Source organism: Grampus griseus, assembly GCF_964374135.1.
Source record: "Grampus griseus genome assembly, chromosome: 6".
NCBI lineage: Eukaryota > Metazoa > Chordata > Mammalia > Artiodactyla > Delphinidae > Grampus > Grampus griseus.
The window spans coordinates 4,296,282-4,317,331 of NC_139000.1; the positions used below are offsets into that span (position 1 = coordinate 4,296,282).

At 54.0% G+C, this 21,050-nt stretch overlaps 1 protein-coding gene across 3 annotated transcripts in view; it reads right to left on the reverse strand.

Moving 5' to 3' along the window:
- The window catches only part of NTNG2 (netrin G2), a gene marked incomplete at its 5' end in the record, with an annotated part of 69,352 nt that overhangs the window by 25,730 nt on the left and 22,572 nt on the right, over positions 1-21,050 (reverse strand). For all 3 annotated transcript variants that reach the window (XM_082656773.1, XM_082656772.1, XM_082656774.1), the window contains one exon: positions 16,094-16,737. In XM_082656773.1, coding sequence (XP_082512899.1) covers positions 16,094-16,737 — 644 coding nt within the window. The remainder of the gene's footprint in view (positions 1-16,093; positions 16,738-21,050) is intronic.

The window sequence follows — 21,050 nt, forward strand, 5'->3', positions numbered from 1 at the left end:
AGGTGACCAGCAATGAGAAGGCCATAGCTGGGGATCTCGCTAAGGGAAGCCTATAAAATATTGGACTCATAGCTAATTAGTGGAATGGGGGCAGGGCTAGGGTACTAGTGGAAAGAGGGCTCCTGGATGCTGGAGAATTTGAACCGTCTGGGTCAAAAGGCTTCAAGTCAAGCCCTGAGACCCCGAGAAGAGGGGACACTGAAAGCCGAGCCGCGGGGCGCGGGTGTGCAAGGCCTCGGCCACCTGGCGTGACCTGGCTCTCTCAGGGTCACGTGGATAAACGCCAGCTGCTGCATCTCCTGGAACGCAGTCAGGCTGGCAGCTGAGTTCATTGCCAAATCAGATTTGGGCTTCTGTGCGAAGTCCTTTTATATTAAGTGCTTTAACATACATCACCTCCTCCAGTCTATTGATAAATCCTATTACCCATTATGAAGCCAGAGGCAGCTTCCCAGCCAACAGGAGAGAGGCTGATGGAGGGGTGCTGGGGGGCTCGGGCGTGTGGCTTGGGGGAGACACGGTGGGTATGACCAGGCTGGTTGACTAAAGCAAGCTCACCTCTTCCCCTGTGGGAGGGCCCAACACCCTGGAGGGAAGGGCCAGGCCTGGGCCGGGGGAGAGGGGGGAAATGTGAGACGTGCTGGGCGTGATGGTGGAGGGCCAGCCCGTTGGTTTTGTCTACCCACCTCCTGGCTCCCGGATTCCAGACCCCTTCTCCTCCGAAAGAGTTACGAATATTAAGACCCATTTGTTCATGAACGAATGAGCGAATCATTTCAACGAATGCACAGCATTCCTGCCTGGTTCTCAGTGCTGTGGCCTCACAGGGTCAAGAGCACAGACCCAGACCCTGTCCTCTCAGAGCTCAGAGCCCAGGGTGGGGAAGGGGGAGGGCGGCTGGGTACAGGAGTGTGCGTGCAGCCACGCACCTGTGACAACGCAGTGGGATTGCTGTGCTCTTTGACGGCCAGAGGAGGGGAGGCAAGGGCTGGCCGCCCAGCTCTCCAGCCTGCGGGGACCCCGGAGAGGCGCCCTGCGAGCCAAGCCCTGAGGAATGAGGCGTTTGCCAGACAGGAGGGGCGGACGGGGTGCGTTGTGCTGCAGGCAGGAGGAGCAGCCCTGAGGCGAGTCAGAGGGCCCCAGCTCCGGGCGGGGGGCTGGCCTGTGAGGACTCAGGGCCCAGGCTGCCCAGGGAGGCGAGAGGAAGGATGTGTGGTCCACGGGAACGGAGTTTCTAAGGTCAATGGGAAGCCACTGAAGGGTGTTGTTCAGGGCAGTGACGTGACTGGGTTTGGGTTTGGGGAAAAACCTCCACGTGGAAGGGGCAAGGCTGAAGGGGGCAAGCCCAGTCCCCTCCCCAAACAAAATCCTGATGCCCCTCTCCGTGGGGCAGGGGTAGTGATGGGGTCCATGTAGGAAACTGCTCAGGCTGACAGAGTGGGATGGGAGAGGTGGGTAGGAATCCAGAGGTGGTCACACCGGTCAGAATGGCCATCATTAAAAAGTCTACAAATAACAAATGCTGGAGAAGGTGTGGAGAAAATGGAACCCCCCCTACACTGTTGGTGGGAATGTAAGTTGGTGCTGCTACTATGGAGAACAGTATGGAGGTTCCTCAGAAACTAAAAACAGAATTACCATATGATCCAGCAATCGAACTGCTGGGTATATATCCAGACGAAACTCTAATTCAAAAAGCTACACGCGCCCCTATGTTCATAGCAGCACTATTCACAATAGCCAAGACACGGAACAACGTAAATGTCTATTGACAGAGGAATGGGTAAAGAAGATGTGGTGCGTACATACAATGGAAAACTACTCAGCCGTAAAAAAGAATGAAATAATGCCATTTGCAGCAACACAGATGGACCTAGAGATTGTCATACTAAGGGAAGTAAGTCAGAAAGAGAAAGACAAATACTATGTGATATCACTTATATGTGGAATCTAAAACATGACACAAATGAACCTAACTATGAAACAGAAACAGATTCACAGACGTACAGAACAGACTTGTGGTTGCCAAGGGGGAGAGGGTTGGGGGAGGGGTGGAGTGAGAGGTTGGGGTCAGCAGATGTAAGCTTTTATATATAGAATGGATAAACAACAAGGCCCTCCTGTATAGCACAAGGAACTATATTCGATACGATATAGTTATCCTATGATTAAACTATAATGGGAAAGAATATATAAAAAAGAATGTGTATATATATATATATATGTATAACTGAGTTACTTTGCTGTACACCAGAAATTAACACAACATTGCAAATCGACTATACTTCAATTTAAAAAAAGATATTTTAAAAAAAGGAATCCAGAGGTGGGCATTTCCCCACAGAGTGGAAAGAGGCAACTCCAAATGGGGGAGAGGCACCTGGACTCCCCGAGGCCAGGGCAGCCCAGACGAGGCCCCTCGTCGACCCTGGGCTTCTGCAGAAGGCTCGGCTTGTCCTGCGGGTCAGCCTCTGTGCCCTGGGCTGCGTGAAGGCGGTGGAGCGTGTGATGTATGTGTGTGACCGCTGCTTGTGGAAGTGGATTCACGCGTGCAGGTGGGGCAGGTACGTGTGTACATATAAGGGAGCACCTGTAAATCTAAAACGTGCTGAGGGACTTCCCTGGTGGTCCAGTGGTTAAGACTCCGTGCTCCCAATGCAGGGGGCCCGGGTTCAATCCCTGGTCAGGGAACTATATTCCGCATGCCACAATGAAGATCCCGCGTGCCGCGACTAAGACCCGACGTGACCAAATAAATAAATTAATTAAAAATAAATAAATAAAACATGTTTGATATGGGCAGCGTGCCAGCAAGCCTTCAAAATGACCCACTCTGGGCTCCCCCTGTTGTGGGGTAGAGAAGCGGCCCAGCCAGGACAGGAGCCCCCACTCCAGCCCTGTCTGTCCTGCCCATGCCTCATTAGCCCCAGTTACAGCTAATAAGGTCCCTCCAATCCCCAAGCTGGGGGCGGGGCAGAGAGCCAGACAGGAGCAGAGATCCAGGGATTCAACTTGGCTGGAGAGGGTCCCCCAGGTGAGCCATGCACCCGTGGAAATGGGGTTTTGTTCAGGTAACTAAATACTGACTCCTTGCAAATAACAAGGGCTCCCATTTCGCAAGCACCTACTGCACGTCAGGCCTTGAGCTGACCTACAAGTGCTCAGACAGTCCTCCAAACAGTAGGATCCCATTTCACAGATGGGGAAACTGAGGCTCGGGAAAATTGAAGAGACTTGCCCTGGACCATAAACTAGCAAACGAAAGAGTCTGAATTCAAACGCAGTCTTCTCTTTGACACCAAGATGTGCCGCTATCGACTCATTACAAAGAGACCTCGGAGCCCCGAGGATGGCTGCCTTCGGTTGCCGGGACGATATGGGGTCTTTAGAAGTGTAAGATGCGGGGTTTCTGGCCGAAATATTGTCTGTCAGCTCGCACCTGTTCTCTTCTCCTTGTACATCATGGAAGCCCGCCCCCCCCCACCCCCATCCTCTCAGGCCCTCTGCCCCTCGCTGATGGCTTTCTCCAGCAGTTTCCCCTGCTGTTCCTTTCTGTTTTCTCGGCATCATCACCAGAACCCCAGGGTGCTGCGGTCCCTCCCTCTTTTCAGGAAGAACCCTTTCCTTCCCTCAAACTCCCCACCAGCTTGTACTCCATTTCCCTGCTCCCTTTCATGATCAAACCTCTGGAAAGCCTTATCGACACCACGTTTGGTTTTTTTACCCCTCATTCATCCTTTTAAAATCTTCTGCATTCACCCTGGAATCCACCCAAGATGGGCTTTGTCCCCGACTCCCCCAAATCTGCCCTCCCAAGGTCACCTTTGACCTCCATGTTGCTAAGTCCACGGACCCACCTGGCCGTCCTCTGTCTGGACCCCTCAGTGGCACTGGACACTGATGCCCATGCCCCCTGGACATGCTCCGCCCGCTGGGCTTTGGGGCACCATCCTTCCCGATTTTCTCCCCTCTATGGCTCCTTGCTCTCCATGTGCTGCCTTCACCGCCCAACTTCCCAGGGCTCCATCCCAGGCCAGCCCTCACCTTCCTCCTTGTTCTCAGAGCCTCACACGCTCCCATGGCGTCGGGGGTCATCTCTAAGCCCAGGACTGGGTTGCCTGCCCTTCAGACTTGGACGTCCAAATGCTCCCATGCCTCAAGGGCACCTCACAGCAACAGGTCAAAACAGAACTCTGGGGCTTCCCTGGTGGCGCAGTGGTTGAGAGTCCGCCTGCTGATGCAGGGGACGCGGGTTCGTGCCCCGGTCCGGAAGGATCCCACGTGCCGCGGAGCGGCTGGGCCCGTGAGCCATGGCCGCTGAGCCTGCGCGTCCGGAGCCTGTGCTCCACAACGGGAGAGGCCACAACAGTGAGAGGCCCACGTACCGCAAAAAAAATAAATAAATAAATAAAATAAAATTTTAAAAAACCAGAACTCTTCCTCTGGGGGCACAGCCACTTGGGAAAACCGTTCTGCAGTTTCTTATAAAGTTAAACACACATTTATCATATGACCCTACAATCCCACACCCGGGGATTCACTCAAGAGAAATGAAAGCTTATGTTCATACCCAAACCTTTACACGAATTTTCAGAGCTGCTCTATTCATAGCTGCCCCAAACTGGAAGCAACTGAAATTCCCTTCTCTGAGCGAATGTGTTAGGGAACCGTTGATTGAAACCGCTCACCTTGGCCCGGCATGACGGCATGACGGCATGACGGCATGACGATGACTGCTTCCCTGAGTTGTCTCACAACAGGAGGTCCTGATAAGTAACCCGGTGCTGCAGCCAAAAACTGGCCAGAAGAATTTGGGAGGGGCCCAAAAGGGGAAGGAGACGCCAGCCCATAATATGTCCTACCAACCTCCCAGAAACCCTCGCGCTGGAATCCATCTTGGCTGAGAGATGCGCGCGCCACCAGGAAGGACCCTGAGTCAGAAAAAATATGGGTGAAGCAAGATGATTGGCCAGATACCACCCGGAAACTCACCTCATCACCATAAACCCCGAGACTGCGAGCCACGTGGCAGAGCAGGGCTCCTGGGCTCCCTTACCCTGCTGCTCTCCGTCCGGGTGCCCCTTCCCAATAAAGTCTCCTGCCTTGTCAGCACGTGTGTCTCCTCGGACGATTCATTGCCAAGTGTTAGACAAGAGCCCACTTGGGCCCTGGAAGGGGTCCCCCTTCCTGCAACAATGGACGGAACTGCAGTGCTGGGGGCAGGATGCTCCCCGGCAATAAAAAGGACCATGCTTGACGGCAACAACACAAGCACCTTGAGGGCACTGTGCTGAGCAAAGGAAGCCTCTCACATGCTGTGCGACTCCATTTACAAGACGTTTTCAAAAAGACAAAGCTGTAGTGACAGAGATCAGTGTTTGCTGAGGACGGGGTGGGGGGAGGGCCGGGAGAGGAGGGTGTGGCTACAAGGGGGGGCAGCTCGAGGGAGCTCTCTGGGGAGATGGACTGTTCTGTGTCTTGATTGTGCTGGTGGTCCTATGAATCTACGTGGGTTAAAATTCATAGAACTGCACCCCCAAAGGTCAATTTTACTGGATGATAATATACAAAGCAAAATGTAAACATATTCAAAAATTTCTTCCAGAAACTTCTTCCTCCACCGGCTGTCCCCACTTCACTAGGTACAATCTCCATCCACCCAGGGTCTCCAGCCAGAACCCGGGGCTCCCCTGGATGCCTCCTACCAGCCACTCGGTCAACTCCATCCCCAGGCAGCCCTCGGCTCCCATCTCCACATCCAGAACCCAGTCCAGGCTGTGCTTTGTCTTGGCGGAAACTGCCTGGTCTCCCTCCAGCTGCCCCTCCCAGCTCAAGCGGCCGGCCAAGCATCAGAAATCAGAGAGCGTGACCTCCCCGTCTAAAATCCTGCAATGGCTTTCCCTGAACTTAGAACAAAACCAACTCCCTCCCGAGGCTGCAGGGCTAGCACCACCTGGCCCTGTCCCCTCTGCTCTCACGGCGCTCACACACTCTAGCCACGTCATATTAAGCTCTTAGAAGGCATCACCCGTGAGTTGAAGGCAGGGCCTTTGCACCTGCGGTTCCCCTGCCGGAAACGCACCTCCGCCTGCTCCGGCTCCCCCTTCCGCCTGCAAAGCTTCTTCCTCGGGGGGCTTCCCCCACCACCTGGGGCCTGGTGTCAGGTCGCCCCTCCCAGCCACCCTCCCTATGGCCCCCTCGGTTTGTCACCTTCCCAGCACCTTGAGTCACCTGTGGTGGTTTGTTTTGTTTATTCCCATCTCCCTGCTAGACCGTAAACCCCGTGGGGCTCTTGGATCTGAAGCACCTGGCTGTGTTGGACACATAGTAGGTACCTGTTATGGATCGAATTGTGTCCCCCAAAAAGATAGATTGACGTTCTATCTATCCTGGTGCCTGTGACTGCGACCTGATATGGAAACAGGGTCTTTGCAGATGTGATTAAGATATAAATTAAGGGGCTTCCCTGGTGGCGCAGCGGTTGAGAGTCCGCCTGCTGATGGAGGGGACACGGGTTCGTGCCCTGGTCCGGGAGGATGCCGCGTTCCGCGGAGCGGCTGGACCCGTGAGCCATGGCCGCTGAGCCTGCGCGTCCGGAGCCTGTGCTCCGCAACGGGAGAGGCCACAGCAGTGAGAGGCCTGCGTACCGCCAAAAAAAAAAAGATACAAATTAAGATGAAGTGATACTGGAGTAGGGTGAGCCCTTAGTCCAGTACGACTGCTGTCCTTCTAAGAAGAAGAGATAAGAGGAGAACACTCTATCGAGACAGAGGCACAGAGAGAAGACGGCCACGAGAAGACAGACGAAGGCATGGGATGATGCATCTACAGCCAGGGGATGCCAAAGATGCTGGCTTCCCCCAGCAGCTCGGAGAACGGATTCTCCCTGACAGGTTTTGGAAAGAGCATGGCCCTGCCACCACCTTGATTTCAGACTTCAAGCCCCCAGAACTCTAAGGCAATACATTTCTGTTGTTTTAAGCCCACCTGATCTGTGGTACTTGGTGATGGCAGCCCTAGGAGACTAACTAATACAAGTGCCCTTTAAAAATATCCATTGAATGAATTAATACGACAGTGACAAAACTCTCAGAAGGAAATCCTCCCCCCTCAGCGAGAGAAAGGGGGGCGCTCGTTCTCCCCAGCACTGTTGGAAGGCATCACTGTCAGGGATTCCATCCCTAACTCACCCACCGGGGCCCCATATCTTCTGAGACCCCAGCCAAACCCAGGACCCCCCTGCTGCCCCCTCCCACCAGGGCTGGGGCCACACCTGGTAGGTGAGCAGCCCAGAGGTACCCAAAGGAGCCTGGACAAATGCCCCATGGGTCCCCCTGCCACACTTGGCAGTGGACACCCCCCCATATCCTCAGCACAGCTCTGCCCCCGCCCCATTCCTCAGCAGACGACAGTATGGTGCGTGTCCCATCTTTGGTGGGAGGGAGTGGTTCAGGAAGATTGGCAGGTTCGGTTAAAGGGTGTAAACTGCGCCTAACAAAATCTCTGTCCTTAATGAGCTGGGAACACACATGTTGGGTTGAAAAAATAAAAAATAGAACACGAAACTGACTCTCCAAACGTTTGGGGATCACAGACCCCTTTGGCAATGGAATGAAAACTAAGGCCCTCAGTCGGGCCGACCTCACACCCACACGATGCTTAGCATGTATTTCCGGGAGTCCAGGACCATTAAGGCCCACTCTCCTGAAAGCACGGGCCCCGTAGAAGGAACTCCAGGCCGTGCCCTGGGATCCTGGTGTTTTATTGACACAGTGGTGACCCTAGCACTTACTGCATGTTTACCACGGCCTGGCCATGGCTCTGAGCCTCTTCACGGGTTGTCTGATTTAAACTCCATGGTTATGGGACTTCCCTGGTGGTGCAGTGGTTGAGAATGCGCTTGCCAATGCAGGGGACGTGGGTTCGAGCCCTGGTCCGGGAAGATCCCACGTGCCGCGGAGCAGCTAAGCTCGTGAGCCACAGCTACTGAGTCTGTGCTCTAGAGCCCATGAGCCACAACTACTGAGCCTGCATGCCACAACTACTGAAGCCCGTGTGCCTAGAGCCCATGCTCCGCAACAAGAGAAGCCACCGCAACGAGAAGCCTGTGCACCACAACGAAGAGTAGCCCCTGCTCACTGCAACTAGAGAAAGCCCGTGCACAGCAACGAAGACCCAATGCAGCCAAAAATGAAACAAACAAACAAACTCCATGGTTATTATCTCCATTTTATGGAGGTGGGAAAGGAGCCACAGACAAGTTAAGAAACTTGCCCTGGGTCACACCTGAGCCAGGATTTGCACCTGGACAGTCTGACATGGAAGCCATCCACCTATTTCTTTTTCTTCTTGTGTGTGTGTGTGTGTGTGTATGTGTGTGTGTGTGTGTGTGTGTGTTAAAATATACATAACATAAAACTTACTATTTTGCCATTTTAAAGTGGATAATTCAGTGACATTAAGTACATTCACGTTATTGTGCAACTATCATCAATATCCTTTTCTAGGGACTTCCCTGGTGGTCTAGTGGTTAGAACTCAGTGCTTTCACCACTGTGGCCAGGGGTCAATCCCTAGTCGGGGAACTAAGATCCTGCAAGCTGTGCAGCACAGCCAAAAATAAAATAAAATTAACAAACAAACAAATAAAAGCAATTACCTTTAAAAGATATCCTTTTCCATGGGGAGGGGGAAGGGTGAGCTGTGACAAAGTGAGAGAGCGGCATGGACATATATACACTACCAAACATAAAATAGATAGCTAGTGGGAAGCAGCCGCATAGCACAGGGAGATCAGCTCGGTGCTTTGTGACCACCTAGAGGGGTGGGATAGGGAGGGTGGGAGGGAGGGAGACGCAAGAGGGAAGAGATATGGGAACATATGTATATGCATAACTGATTCACTTTGTTATAGAGCAGAAACCAACACACCATTGTAAAGCAATTATACCCCAATAAAGATGTTTAAATAAATAAATAAATAAATGATTTTGATCCGTTAAAAAAAAAAAAAATCCTTTCCAGAACACTTACATCATCCCAAACAGAAACTTTACACCGTCTAAGGAACTCTCCATTCCCCCCTCCCTCCAGCCCCTGGCAACCTTATCCTATTTTCCATCTCTATGAACTTGCCTATTCCTGGTGCCTTACCTATGTGGACTCACACAGTATTTGTCCTTCTGTGTCTGGTTTATATCATCCGTGTTGTAGCAGGTGTCAGGATTTCCTTCCTTTTCAAGGCTGAATAATATTCCATGGTATGTATAGACCACATTTTGTTACTCCATCATCAGTTGATGGACACTTGGGTTATTTCCACCTTTCCACTATGCGAGTAATGCTGCTGGGAACATGGGTGCACAAATATCTATTCAAGTCTCTGCTTTCAGTTCTTTTGGGTGTATAACCCGGAGTGGAACTGCTGGACCATATGGGAATTCTATGTTTAATTTTTTGAGGACCCAAAACACTGTTTTCCACAGCCGCTGCGCCATTTTACATCCCTACCAATAGTGCACATGGGTTCGTCTTTGTCCACATCCTTGCCAACACTCGTTGGTTTCTGGTTTCTGACGGTAGTCATCCTAAGGGGGCACCTCCATCTATTTCTTAACCTCCAAGCCTCAGTTTCCTCATCCGCATACTGGGGACAAGGACCCTCAAGGGGCAGGACTCAATGAGGAAACACACATACGGGACTTAGAATACCATATGGCCCATAAGAGCTGCTCGGCAATGACAGCTAATGTTCCTGAAGGGGGGAGCCCCACCCCCCAACCCCAGGTGGGGGTCACAGAGCTACAAGGGTCAGTGCAGGCAGAATAAAAATCACACGCTTCCCTTCTCACCCATGTTCCCTGGGGATCAGCAACGGAAGAGACTAGACGGAGGGCGGGGCAAGTCCGTGCAGTAAGTGGAAAGGCCTCTGCTCTCTCTGATCCCCTCCCCCTCCCCCTCCCCTCCACACACACACACACACACACACACACACACACACACACACACACACATGCACAAAGCCTGCTTCCCTCCTGCGTTTTCTATTCTTGTCCTAAGTTCCGTCTATCTTTAGTTACTGGGTGATCAATACGGCAGGACGTTTATGGAAGAAGACAAGAAGGCAAGAAAGGGGCAGGGGGTCAAGGGAGGAGAAAACCAGGCGGGTGCCGGCTGGCCCAGGGCCTTGGATGAGAAGCCAGACCCCAGCAGCATCTGGGAAAGCCAGTGGATTCTCACACCTACCAAATTTTAAAATGGTATCTATAGTTCCTGTTCACTTAATCAATGGTGAACAGATCAGGTGCACAGGACCTTCATCTGATGCATGGGACCTCTCTCCGTCATCTCCCACCAACACCACCCTGCTTGGCTTGAATACCTCCAAGAACGGGGAACTCACTCTTCCTTTCCTGTCCTTGGCTGGCTAAGGCCCAGCTGGACTGGTTCCCTGGAGCCTCCAAGAGTTTTCTGGGTGGAGGACTTTGCCCTGGGGCAGGGCCTGAGGGTGAGAATAGGATGACCATTTCCCCTTCCCTCTGCCCCAGACCCAGAGTCAGCAGGCTGTTTACCCGGAGTTTGTCCAGATCCCAGGTGCCCGCCCTGCCAGAGGCCTGCAGAATACTGTGAGTGTAGCGGCTATGTTGTCACCGCTGTGAGAAGACAGGCAGGTCTCAGAGCAGAGGGGGCACACTGACAGCTTGTGAGCTGCCTTGGGTTGCAGGTGTGTTTTGTTTTACCTGCACAGGATTTTCAGTAGGTGCCAGTATTTCAAAAAGCAAGTGATTTCACATATATATCTGCTGTGTGCCTTCTCTCACAACATCAGAAGATGCGGCAACATCTGGTCTGCCTCTCTCCCTGACCTCTCCGGCCACCTAGCCAGAGGAATGGGACACTAGGGTAAGCTCTTCAAATATATCGTTTCACTGAAGCCTCACCCCAAGCTGGTGAGGTCGTTATCATATCTCCATTTTGCAGACGGGAAAACTGAGGCTTAGACAGGTTAAGGTGATCCAGCTAATCAGTGATGGAGGCAGGATTCAAACCCTGGTTGGTCTAATGATGCCAGCTTCTACCTGGGGGTTCCCAACTCTCCACTCCCTTGCGGAGATTTGTAAAGAATCTCTTCTGGACCTCGCCCCAAACTTATGGGATCCAGAGCTCTTAGCAGTGGGGCTGGGGAGCCCGTTGTTTTAAAATGCCCTCCTGAGGATTTCCCTGGCGGTCCAGTGGTTAAGAATCCACCTTCCAATGCAGGGGACGGGGGTTTGATCCCTGGTTGGGGAACTAAGATCCCACATGCCGTGGGGCAACCAAGTCTGCATGCCGCAACTAGAGAGAAGCCCACGCGCTGCAACGGAAGATCCCGCATGCCAGATCCCGCATGCGGCAACGAAGGACCCCATGTGCCGCAACTAAGACCCGACGCGGCCAAAAATAAAATAAATAAATATTTAAAAAATAAATAAAGTAAAATGCTCTCCTGTATGAAGCTGGTTGGATGTGGGCCTGGCTGCCCTTGACCACTGTGTTGGGGGTGCAGGTGGGGGCCTTGTCTCTTCTCCAAGCACCGTCTCATTCCTCCTCAAATCCGGTGCCGCCCCGGACTTGCCCAGTTAAAGCCAGCTGCTCTCCCAGTCCACACCTGAGTTTCCCTGTGTGTGGAAGGAGAAAATCGCTCCCGCCCCTTCCCAGCTTTCCAGGAATGGGAGCAACTTAATGGGCGGGACCCCCTCTTCTCTTTGTCTCAGACCCAGAGTAAGCAGGACTGGCAAAGCTGTTTTGCCTGGTCCTGAAGGGAGGGGAGGCCGGTGGTGGGCGGGACCTCCAGGTGCTGGAAGCTACTTTGCTCCCTGCACCGCTGCCCTGTGGGGCTGCGGTTTGCTCTCCTTCTTCCTTTCACCCCCTAATTTGTACCAGGTCCTCACCCCCAGGGGCCTGGGCTTCTCCATCTGCTCCATCCTCCTCCCCCAGAGCCAGGTGCTTGCTGGCTGGAAATAGGTGACATGAGTGACAGGGCTGGAAGCACCCATGGTATCAAAGACCCTTAGATTCCATAGAGAGATGGACTTGAGCTTGGGCACACTAGGGTTGCACCTTGACTGTTTGCTGGTCAGTTTCGCTGTGTGATCTACTTATGTCCCCTGACCTCGGCCTCCTTATCTAAAAACACGAGGTGGAGGGGAATGTCGTCCCCGTGGGAAAGGCTCTATGGGGCGGAGATCAGGTCCGGCTTGCTCAATGCTCCAGCTTGTGGGGTCTTAGAGATTTAATAACCTTGTGGGAAGTGAATGACTATTGATTAACTAAGATGCATGTGAGCCCTGAGCTCACTGCTCAACAGGAAAGGAGCCCATAGCAAACACTCAATAAGTATCAGCTACTATTGTTAGCAGGCCACAGGGGGAGGCACCGTGTAACTCTGGGTCATGAAATTCTGAGCAAATACCAGAACAGGTTCAGTCTGAAATCCCAGCACCCGACAGCCCGGGGATCCTCAGGTCACTACTCAGGAACACCAAGGGCATCATCTGGGTGGGCCCACGGGCACCTTTGCCACCCCATCCTGCCTCTCTGGCCTCTCTGGCTCCCAGGCACAGCTGGACTTTCCCACCTGGAATTTAAAAAGGAAAAGTAGAGGAAGTCACAGCCCGTTGCTGAAGCATCTGACCAGATCTAATTAATCGATTAGCCAAGCTGCCACTTTCCTGCCAACCAGCCGCCTGAAGAGTACTTACTTTATCTGTGAATTGATTGCGTGCTTTCACCACCACTACAGCTAATCCCCACCACCCACAGAGGCTGGGTGCCAGCGGGAGCTGGGAGCTGCCGGGCAGGGACCGCCCTGGCAGCCCCAGGCCTCAGGTTACAGACAGGAAACTGAGGTCCAGAGAGGGGAGCAGAGGGGCGGGGCTGGAACCCAGCTCACCTGACCCCCAGGTCACCTGGCACCAGAACAGCCCTCTTGATCTAGATGAGGCTGAAAAGCTGAGACTCTTTCCTGCCCCCCCGCCGCTGTCCCTCTGTCCCTTCCCAAATACGATCTGCCCCACTTCTGCATCTCAGAGTCCCTCCTAAGAGAAAAATGACCTTCACCCCTGGCTGAGGTGTAAGGGGCACTACAGGTCCTGGCTGTCACCATCCAGCGCAGACCCTGCAGCCGGCCTGGACCTTAGGACCCTGCACGAGCCGCCTAACGAAGGGGCAGGCGGGCCCTTGATTAGACGCCTGAAGATGAGGGACACCCCCATAGCAGCCCAAGGAGGTCAGAAAAGGGGCCACAGCCCCCAGAAGGGGTGGGGATCTTGTTCCTACCTCTGAACTGCTAAGCTGTTGGGTCGGCGGATGGGAGGGTCTTAAGAGAACCAGACCATCGCATCCCCAGGGCTGGCAGAGGTCACCAAGATGGCCCACGGCCCAAAGCCTGCACACGGATCTGAGAAGCAGGAGCAGGACATTGATCCTTGACTCCCCGCTACCGCAACAGCTGCCACATATCAGGCGGTCTCCAGACCACTCCTGGTTTAAAATAGCCTGCCCCCTGGGCTTCCCTGGTGGCGCAGTGGTTGAGAGTCCACCTGCCGATGAAGGGGACACGGGTTCGTGCCCCGGTCCGGGAAGATCCCACATGCCGCAGAGCGGCTGGGCCCGTGAGCCATGGCCGCTGAGCCTGCGAGTCCGGAGCTTGTGCTCCGCCACGGGAGAGGCCACAACAGTGAGAGGCCCGCGTACCGCAAAAAAAATAAATAAATAAATAAATAAATAAATAAAAAATAAAATAGCCTGCCCCAAGTGCGGGTGGGCTAGGAGTCACGGGTGTCAGAACCACAGGCCCCTGCATGTGCACCTGCCTCACTGCCACCTGCTGGCCTTGAACTGACCCCACCTCATGAATCGCTTGCCTTTGCCTTGGCCCACCTGGAATCCACACAGAGTCAAAGGAAAATAAAATGCAGACACAGCAGAAAACCAAAACCCCACACCGCCCCTGCCCACCCCTACTCCGCAGGTGTGACCACAGTGAGACGTTAGTACACAAGCTTCTAGCCTTTCCCCACATCCACGATGCTCCCGGGCCCGAAAGGGCTTCTTTCCAATGTCAACGTCAACAGAGAAATCATGTGTGCGGGCATATTACATATTTTACAAAAATGGGATTATACTATACACACCATGCAGCAAACTGGTTTTTGCACTCATCAGTAATTATATACTCGGGCAGTCTGCAGAGCCTGTCGTGGAAAGCTGCCCAGGGTATGTTGTCCCAGCTGGGTTCTGGTACAGCCCCTGCCCAAACTGGCCTAAGCCATGCTCCTGGCCCTAATTATGCCCCAACACCCTTGGGTCTCAACTTGGTCCTTCCTCAACCTGCCCCAGCTCTCGGACGCCATTATTTTGAACACTATGTATTTTATTCAATAAACACTTTTTTAGCATGTGTGACGTGCTAACCCACAGTAAACTACGATGTAATAAACACAAGCTCACAGTAGTTCTGAGTATCTCATCAGCTCTAACTCTAACTCAATTAGCTTACCACGATGCAGTGAGACAAGCATGTTCGTTATCATCCCTGTTCTACGGACGGGGAAACTGAGGCGCGGAGAGGTCCTCGTCCGGAGGCTCACAGCCCGTCGACGGCAGGGCCGGGAATTCACCCCAGGCCATCTGGCTCCAGAATGCCTACTCCGACTGCCACAGCAGCGGTTCTCGAACGTGCGTGTATCCGAACCCTCCAGAGAGCTTATTAAAACACAGACTGCTGGGCCTCACCCCTGGGATTTACGGTACAGCAGCCCTGGCACGGGGCCCGAGAATTTGCATTTCTAACGCGTTTCCAAGTGATGGTAATGCTGCTGGTCCAGGAACCACACTTAGAGAGCTCCTGTGTTACATGCTGCTGCCCCTTATGATTGACCCCTTGGTTACCCGCGATGCCCCCCGCCCCCCCGCAAGCCTCGCTCTTGAGTCCAGACCAGGGTGTTATATCCGTGGCTGGGGATAAAGGCCTTGCCCCTACTGACCAGCAGGTCATCTGTCGAATGAACAGATGATCTGGGACAGCGTGCGACCATTTTATCATCTGCAATCTACAGAGTTCCTGGGAATCAAAGGCTGTTTTTACCTCCTGTGATGGTCCTTTGCCTCCCCCCAAAGTGTCCACAAAACATCTTCTTCTCCAAATCTGTGAGTAAAGGACTAACTCGGCAGGGTTGGGCTGTCCACACGCTACAGAGTCCAAAGAAAAGTCTGGCCCTTAACTAGCTCCTGGGAGGAGTTTATGAGCCTTGGAATGTCCTGCCTAATAAGAGTCTTTGTTTATCTGGGGCCTGGGGCCACTCCAGATAATTGACACTAATGATGTGATTTATGATGGCGGCCTGGGGCCATGCAGTATCAGCATGACCTGTGGGTCAAGGAATTGGGGCCCAAGGTCAACCACGTGGGCAGTCAGCCACGCCTACATAACCAATTCCCAATAACACCCCTGGATACCCAGGCTCGGGCAAGCTCCCCTGGCTGGCGCTACTCCGCACGCGCTGTCACCGTTGCTGCACCGGGAGAGGATGACCGGAAGCTCGCACTGCTCTCTCCCAGAGCCTGCCCTCTGAACCTTTGTCTGTTGCTGACTGTAATCTGTATCCTTTCATTGTAACCACAGCAGCTGTGGGTATAACAGCTTTGCTAGGCTCTGTGAGTCCTTCTAGCAAATCCTGGAGCCTGAAGGCGGTCTCGGGCACCCCCCAGACACAAGTGCCTGTTCATTGAGTCCGTGGCCAGTTACGTTGTACCTCCCGAGCACCAGGCTTTAGCTCAAACCCCACCCACACTGCCCAGGTCTGCTCAGCTCCACCCATCCTCTCCAGACCTCCCAGCCCTGTGGCTAGAGGTAGCCTGGGCCCTACGGAGGACATTCATCATCCAGCATTCACCTCCCTCCATGGAAAATCGCAGGTAGCCCCTTTGATGCAACACCAGGTAATGTCCCAGGTATCACGTAACATCCTAGGCCTCAGGTAACATTCCAGGTATCTGGTAATATCCCGGCAAGCAGGTAACATCCTGGGTACCAGGTCACCCCCGGGCCTTACCTGCCCATGACCTCGATGTTGGAGATGGCGTAGAAGTACTTGTAGAGGTTCTCCCGCTGCACATACGTGCCGCCCAGCGCCGGGCGCAGCAGCCGCATGCGCAGGTCGGTGAGGGTGAAGAATTCCTTGAGGCCCTTGGCGCTCTCCAGCCGCGTGTACAAGTTGTCCATGTTGCGCAGGTTGGGGCCGGCGAAGATGGCGAAGCGGTCCCGTACCTCGAAGCGCACGTGCTTCTCCTTCTTGGAGCCGGCCCAGCGCGAGTACTCCTCCGTGCACAGCACCCGGTGGGCACCCGACGCCGACAGGTCGCGGGCGCGGCGGGCGGGCATGCCGAAGGCCTCCATGCAGTCCTCTGCGTAGAACTGGTAGGGCTGCCACGTGCGCCCGTTGTCCAGCGACTTCTCCAGGACCATGGCGGTGGGCCGGCCGTACTCGAACGTCACCACCACGTCGTCCGTCAGCTCCAGGCTCTTGTTCCACGACAGGGTGATGTTGGCCTCCAGCGGGCTGGGGTAGCGGCTCCACGGGACGCTCTGCCAGTAGGTGGCCAGGCCCTCATCCTCCCTGTCCAACATGAGCCGGGGCGGGTGAGCCAGGTCCGGGTTGGAGGCGTCACACTCGTTGCTGCACAGGTAGGGGTTCTCCTGCGGGTGGGGAGAAGACCAGGGTGGATGCTGACTGTTCTGGGGGGCCCGGGAGCTTGTCCCAGCCCAGCCCCGGTGTCTGCCCAGAGGTCTCAGAGCCTGTGCTCCGACGTCCGGGCACCAGGAAGCCTCTCTCTTCCAAAGCCCATAAAGACATGCAGCTCTGTTGCCTCCCAAGAAAACATTTGTTCCTACTCTAAGCTGAGACAATCAAGAAGGGCGGGAGCTAGTCACTGCTCTGAGACCCTCCATGGCTCCCCACTGCCCAGAGGATAAAGCCCTACCGCTTTACCTCATTGACTCTGACCTCCTCCCACCATATCTGGAGCCACTGTTCCTGGCCTCCCACCTGAGCACTCCTGTCCTCCAAGCCTCCCTTGTCTGTGCCTCTGAGCCTTTGCAGATGGCATCCCCTCTCCTTGACATGCCCTTCCACTCTCTGTCTGCCTCCAAATTCCTACTCACACTTTTTTTTGTCATCTTTATTGGAGTATAATTGCTTTACAATGGTGTGTTAATTTCTGCTGTATAACAAAGTGAATCAGCTATACGTATACATATATCCCCATATCTCCTCCCTCTTGCGTCTCCCTCCCACCCTCCCCATCCCACCCCTCTAGGTGGTCACAAAGCACCGAGCTAATCTCCCTGTGCTATGCGGCTGCTTCCCACTAGCTATCTGTTTTACATTTGGTAGTGTATATATGTCCATGCCACTCTCTCACTTCGTCCCAGCTCACCCTTCCCCCTCCCCGTGCCCTCAAGTCCATTCTCTACGTCTGCGTCTTCATTCCTGCCCTGCCCCTAGGTTCTTCAGCACCATTTTTTTTTAGATTCCATACATATGTGTTAGCATACGGTATTTGTTTCTCTTTTTCTGACTTACTTCACTCTGTATGACAGTCTCTAGGTCCATCCACCTCACTACAAATAGCTCTATTTTGTTTCTTTTTATGGCTGAGTAATGTTCCATTGTATATATGTGCCACATCTTCTTTATCCATTCATCTGTGGATGGACATTTGACTCTTGAAACATCTCCTACACAGAGGCGCCTTCTCGACCCTTCAGACAATACAATTAGTAGCAACAGGAGGGGCAGTGGAAGAAGTCCACCTGGTGCCCAGCACATTATCTCATTTCTCTCCTGCTCAGTAACTAGCTAACCACCAATGCTCACAGTGTGGGAGTGTCAACTCCATGCTCGGGATGAAGCAACCCGGGCTTTGGAAGGTGGTGGCCCTTGCCCGAGGCCCTGCTAGGAAGAGCTGGGGGCCGCACTGTGGCCTGTCTGTCACTGGGGCCTGCTCTCTGTCCCCACAGCATGCGTGTCTGCCTCACGCACAGCCCGGGTTCCTCTCAAGGGGGTGCGTCTTGTGGCAGTCCTTTCCTTGGCACGTGCCTGGCTGGCCCAGTGGGGGACACTGTCTGGGTAAGGCAGGGCACGGCCCCACATGCTTCCTCTCCCCTCACCCCCGCCTCCAAAAGCTGGCAGCCCACTCCCTGGCCCAGCGGGCTCCAGCCGGGGCTTCCCTCCTCCGCAGTTCAAATCCATCCCCCGGGTCTGGTCTGCCGTGTGAACTCACCCAGAGGCCTGAAAATATCACTAACGTGGTGGTTGCCAGGGGTTGGAGGGATGAATAGGGGGGAGCCCAGGGAATTTTTAGGGCAGTGAAGCCATCTTGTATGACACTGTCATGCTGGATAAATGACATGGTACATTTGTGCAACGCCAGGAGGGAGCCCTACCGTCAACGTGGGCTTGCGTTAATAACGACACATCCATGTAACAAAGGTAGCACGCTAATGCAAGCTGTGGATAATGGGGCAGCTGTGAGGGGAACGGGTCTTAGGGGCTCTCTGGACTGTCTGCTCCATTTTCGGTAAACCTAAGACTGCTCTAAAAAATAAAGGCTATTAATTAACAGGAAACACCGTCACTGAGAACCGCACGCGCCCCAGACCAATTGCAGCTCCTTTGATGAATATTTCAGGACCCTGGTTTTCTCAGACAAAAGCGGCTTCGATCTGCGTTAAAGCCTCATGTTCTAAAAGGAGGCATTCGGCTCCCAGTGGCCGTGGGCGCCTTGTCTCCCGAGGGGCCGGGTCGGCATCACCGCAGCGACCCTGGGCCATCACCTTTGAAGCCCGTTAGTGGAGGGCCAGTTCCTAGGCCACCCAGGGATCCTCAGCGGGCAGCTTGGCTCTGGGGTTTACTGAGGCAGGTCCCACCAAAATAGCTCTGTCCTGGGTCCCCTGTGGTACCACTATCCACCCCACCTGGCCAGACCTGCTGATTCCCAGGACCCGGAAAACTTGGGGTGGAAGGGGTACAGCATTGAGTCCACCCCCCTCACTGAGCAAATGGGGAAACTGAGGCCCAGGTGGGGAGGACTGGCCCAGGACTCCCTGAGGGTGGGAGGGGTTTGAGGACGAGCCTGCTTGTGTCCTGGACAACCTCAGAGGTGTTCTGGAACTCTAGGGACCTCACGCATAACATGGCAGGGAGAGGGGCCTGGCTCGGCCCGTGGGGGTCCAAGCTTCCCCGCACTCCAGCTGGTGCTCTTGTGACGTCGCCCGGAACGGGGAGAGGCTGAAAGGCCCCGTGGGGATGGCTCAGTGGCTTGTAGAGTCCAGGCCTGGTGATGAAAGGGGGGCAGGCCTGCCTGTGGGGGACAGCCTGCTCCCCAGGCCCTCAGCTGGCTCAGAGCTCACACCTGGACACTGGGGACCGGAAGACACAGTTTGCACTCAAGTGGGCATCCTCCCCTCCCCCGACCCAGCAATCATCCTCTTCCCACAGCTTCCCTTCTCCTACTGCCCCTGGCAACTTGTTATGGAGTATACTGTGCGCCCCCGCCCCCCAAACTCATGTTGAAGCCTTAACCCCCAGTACTTCTGAATGTGACTGTATTTGGAAATAGGGCCTTTAAAGGTGATTACATTAAAATGAGGCCCTTAGGGTGGGCCCTGATCCAATCTGACTGGTGTCCTTACAAGAAGGGAAAATTTGGATACACAGACCCCTGGGGCACGTGCACACAGAATGACCATGTGAAGAAGCAGCAACAGGGGCCCATGGGCAAGTCATGGAGAGAAGCCTCAGAAGAAACTAGCCTGCCTTGGTTTTCAAGGGTCAGACCTTGACCTTGGACTTCCAGCCTCCAGAACTTGAGAAAATAAATTTCTGTGGTTTAAGCCACGCAGGCCCTAGCAAACTAATACATGCCTCACCCCAAGTGAGCAAAGCGTGGGTCAGGGTGGGAGGAACGGCCAGACGCTCTCTCTGGGGCCCTCCTCTACCGGCCCGCTTCTCAATACGCTGGTACCAGGTGGCATCATGCTACTCTGCCCACCTGGAAAGCTATCCACCCAGCACTGAAGCTGGGCCTTTTCCCCGGCTGTCTCATCCCCTCTCACCTCTGAGCTTGTGCCCCTGCAGCTGCTTTCCCTCCTCTGGGTTTTTAGAGCTTTCCCTATGTACTTCCTCCAGGAAGCCCTCCTTGCCTGATTCACTTTTGAACCCAGTTCCCTCGTCATTCATCACAGGATTGTTAGTGTGCTTATCTGGGACAGTGTAGTGAAGCCTCCCTATAGGGCTTGGACCTCAGTGACCAGTCACTAAGTTACAGTTATTTGGTCATCCTATTAATTAGTTATTAATAGAATGATAATTAGATTAATAGTCATAGACCTCATATGGAATGTTGATATTATTCCTGTCAACCCCCAGCTGCTGTGAAACACCTCACCTCTCCCCTGGTCCTTTTTTTTTTTTTTTTGGCCACACCGCGTGGCTTGTGGGACCCTAGTTCCCCGACCAGGGATTGAACCTGGGCCCTCCGCAGTGAGAGTGTGGAGTCCTAACCACTGGACCTCCAGGGAAGTCCCTCCTCTGGTCCTTCTCCATCCCCCTGTCTACGTTCCCTCACCTGCCCAGCCTCCTGTGGTCCCCATGGCGGGATATTGGATCCCTCATGCCCCCCCCCCCACACCCGGCCTGTCTGTCATCAGGAAGACTGACACAGCCAGCTCTGCAGAGGGACGGGGGGCTCCAACCTGGCTGCCCTAGCCTGCAGGGCTCACTGCCCCCTCCGCCCCCGCCCCGGCCTCAGCCCGGGAAGCAGATGGTCAGAAACTAATGAATCAGCCTGTGTATTTACCAACTCTGCTCCTGCTGCGGAGTGAGCGGGCTTAATCAACAGCGAGCACAATAAATAAATCCCAAGCCATCGCCAACACAATTCCCTCTCTCCTATTTCTCTTTTTCTTCCACCGCCCTCCCACCCCAAGATCTCGGAATTCCATTTAAC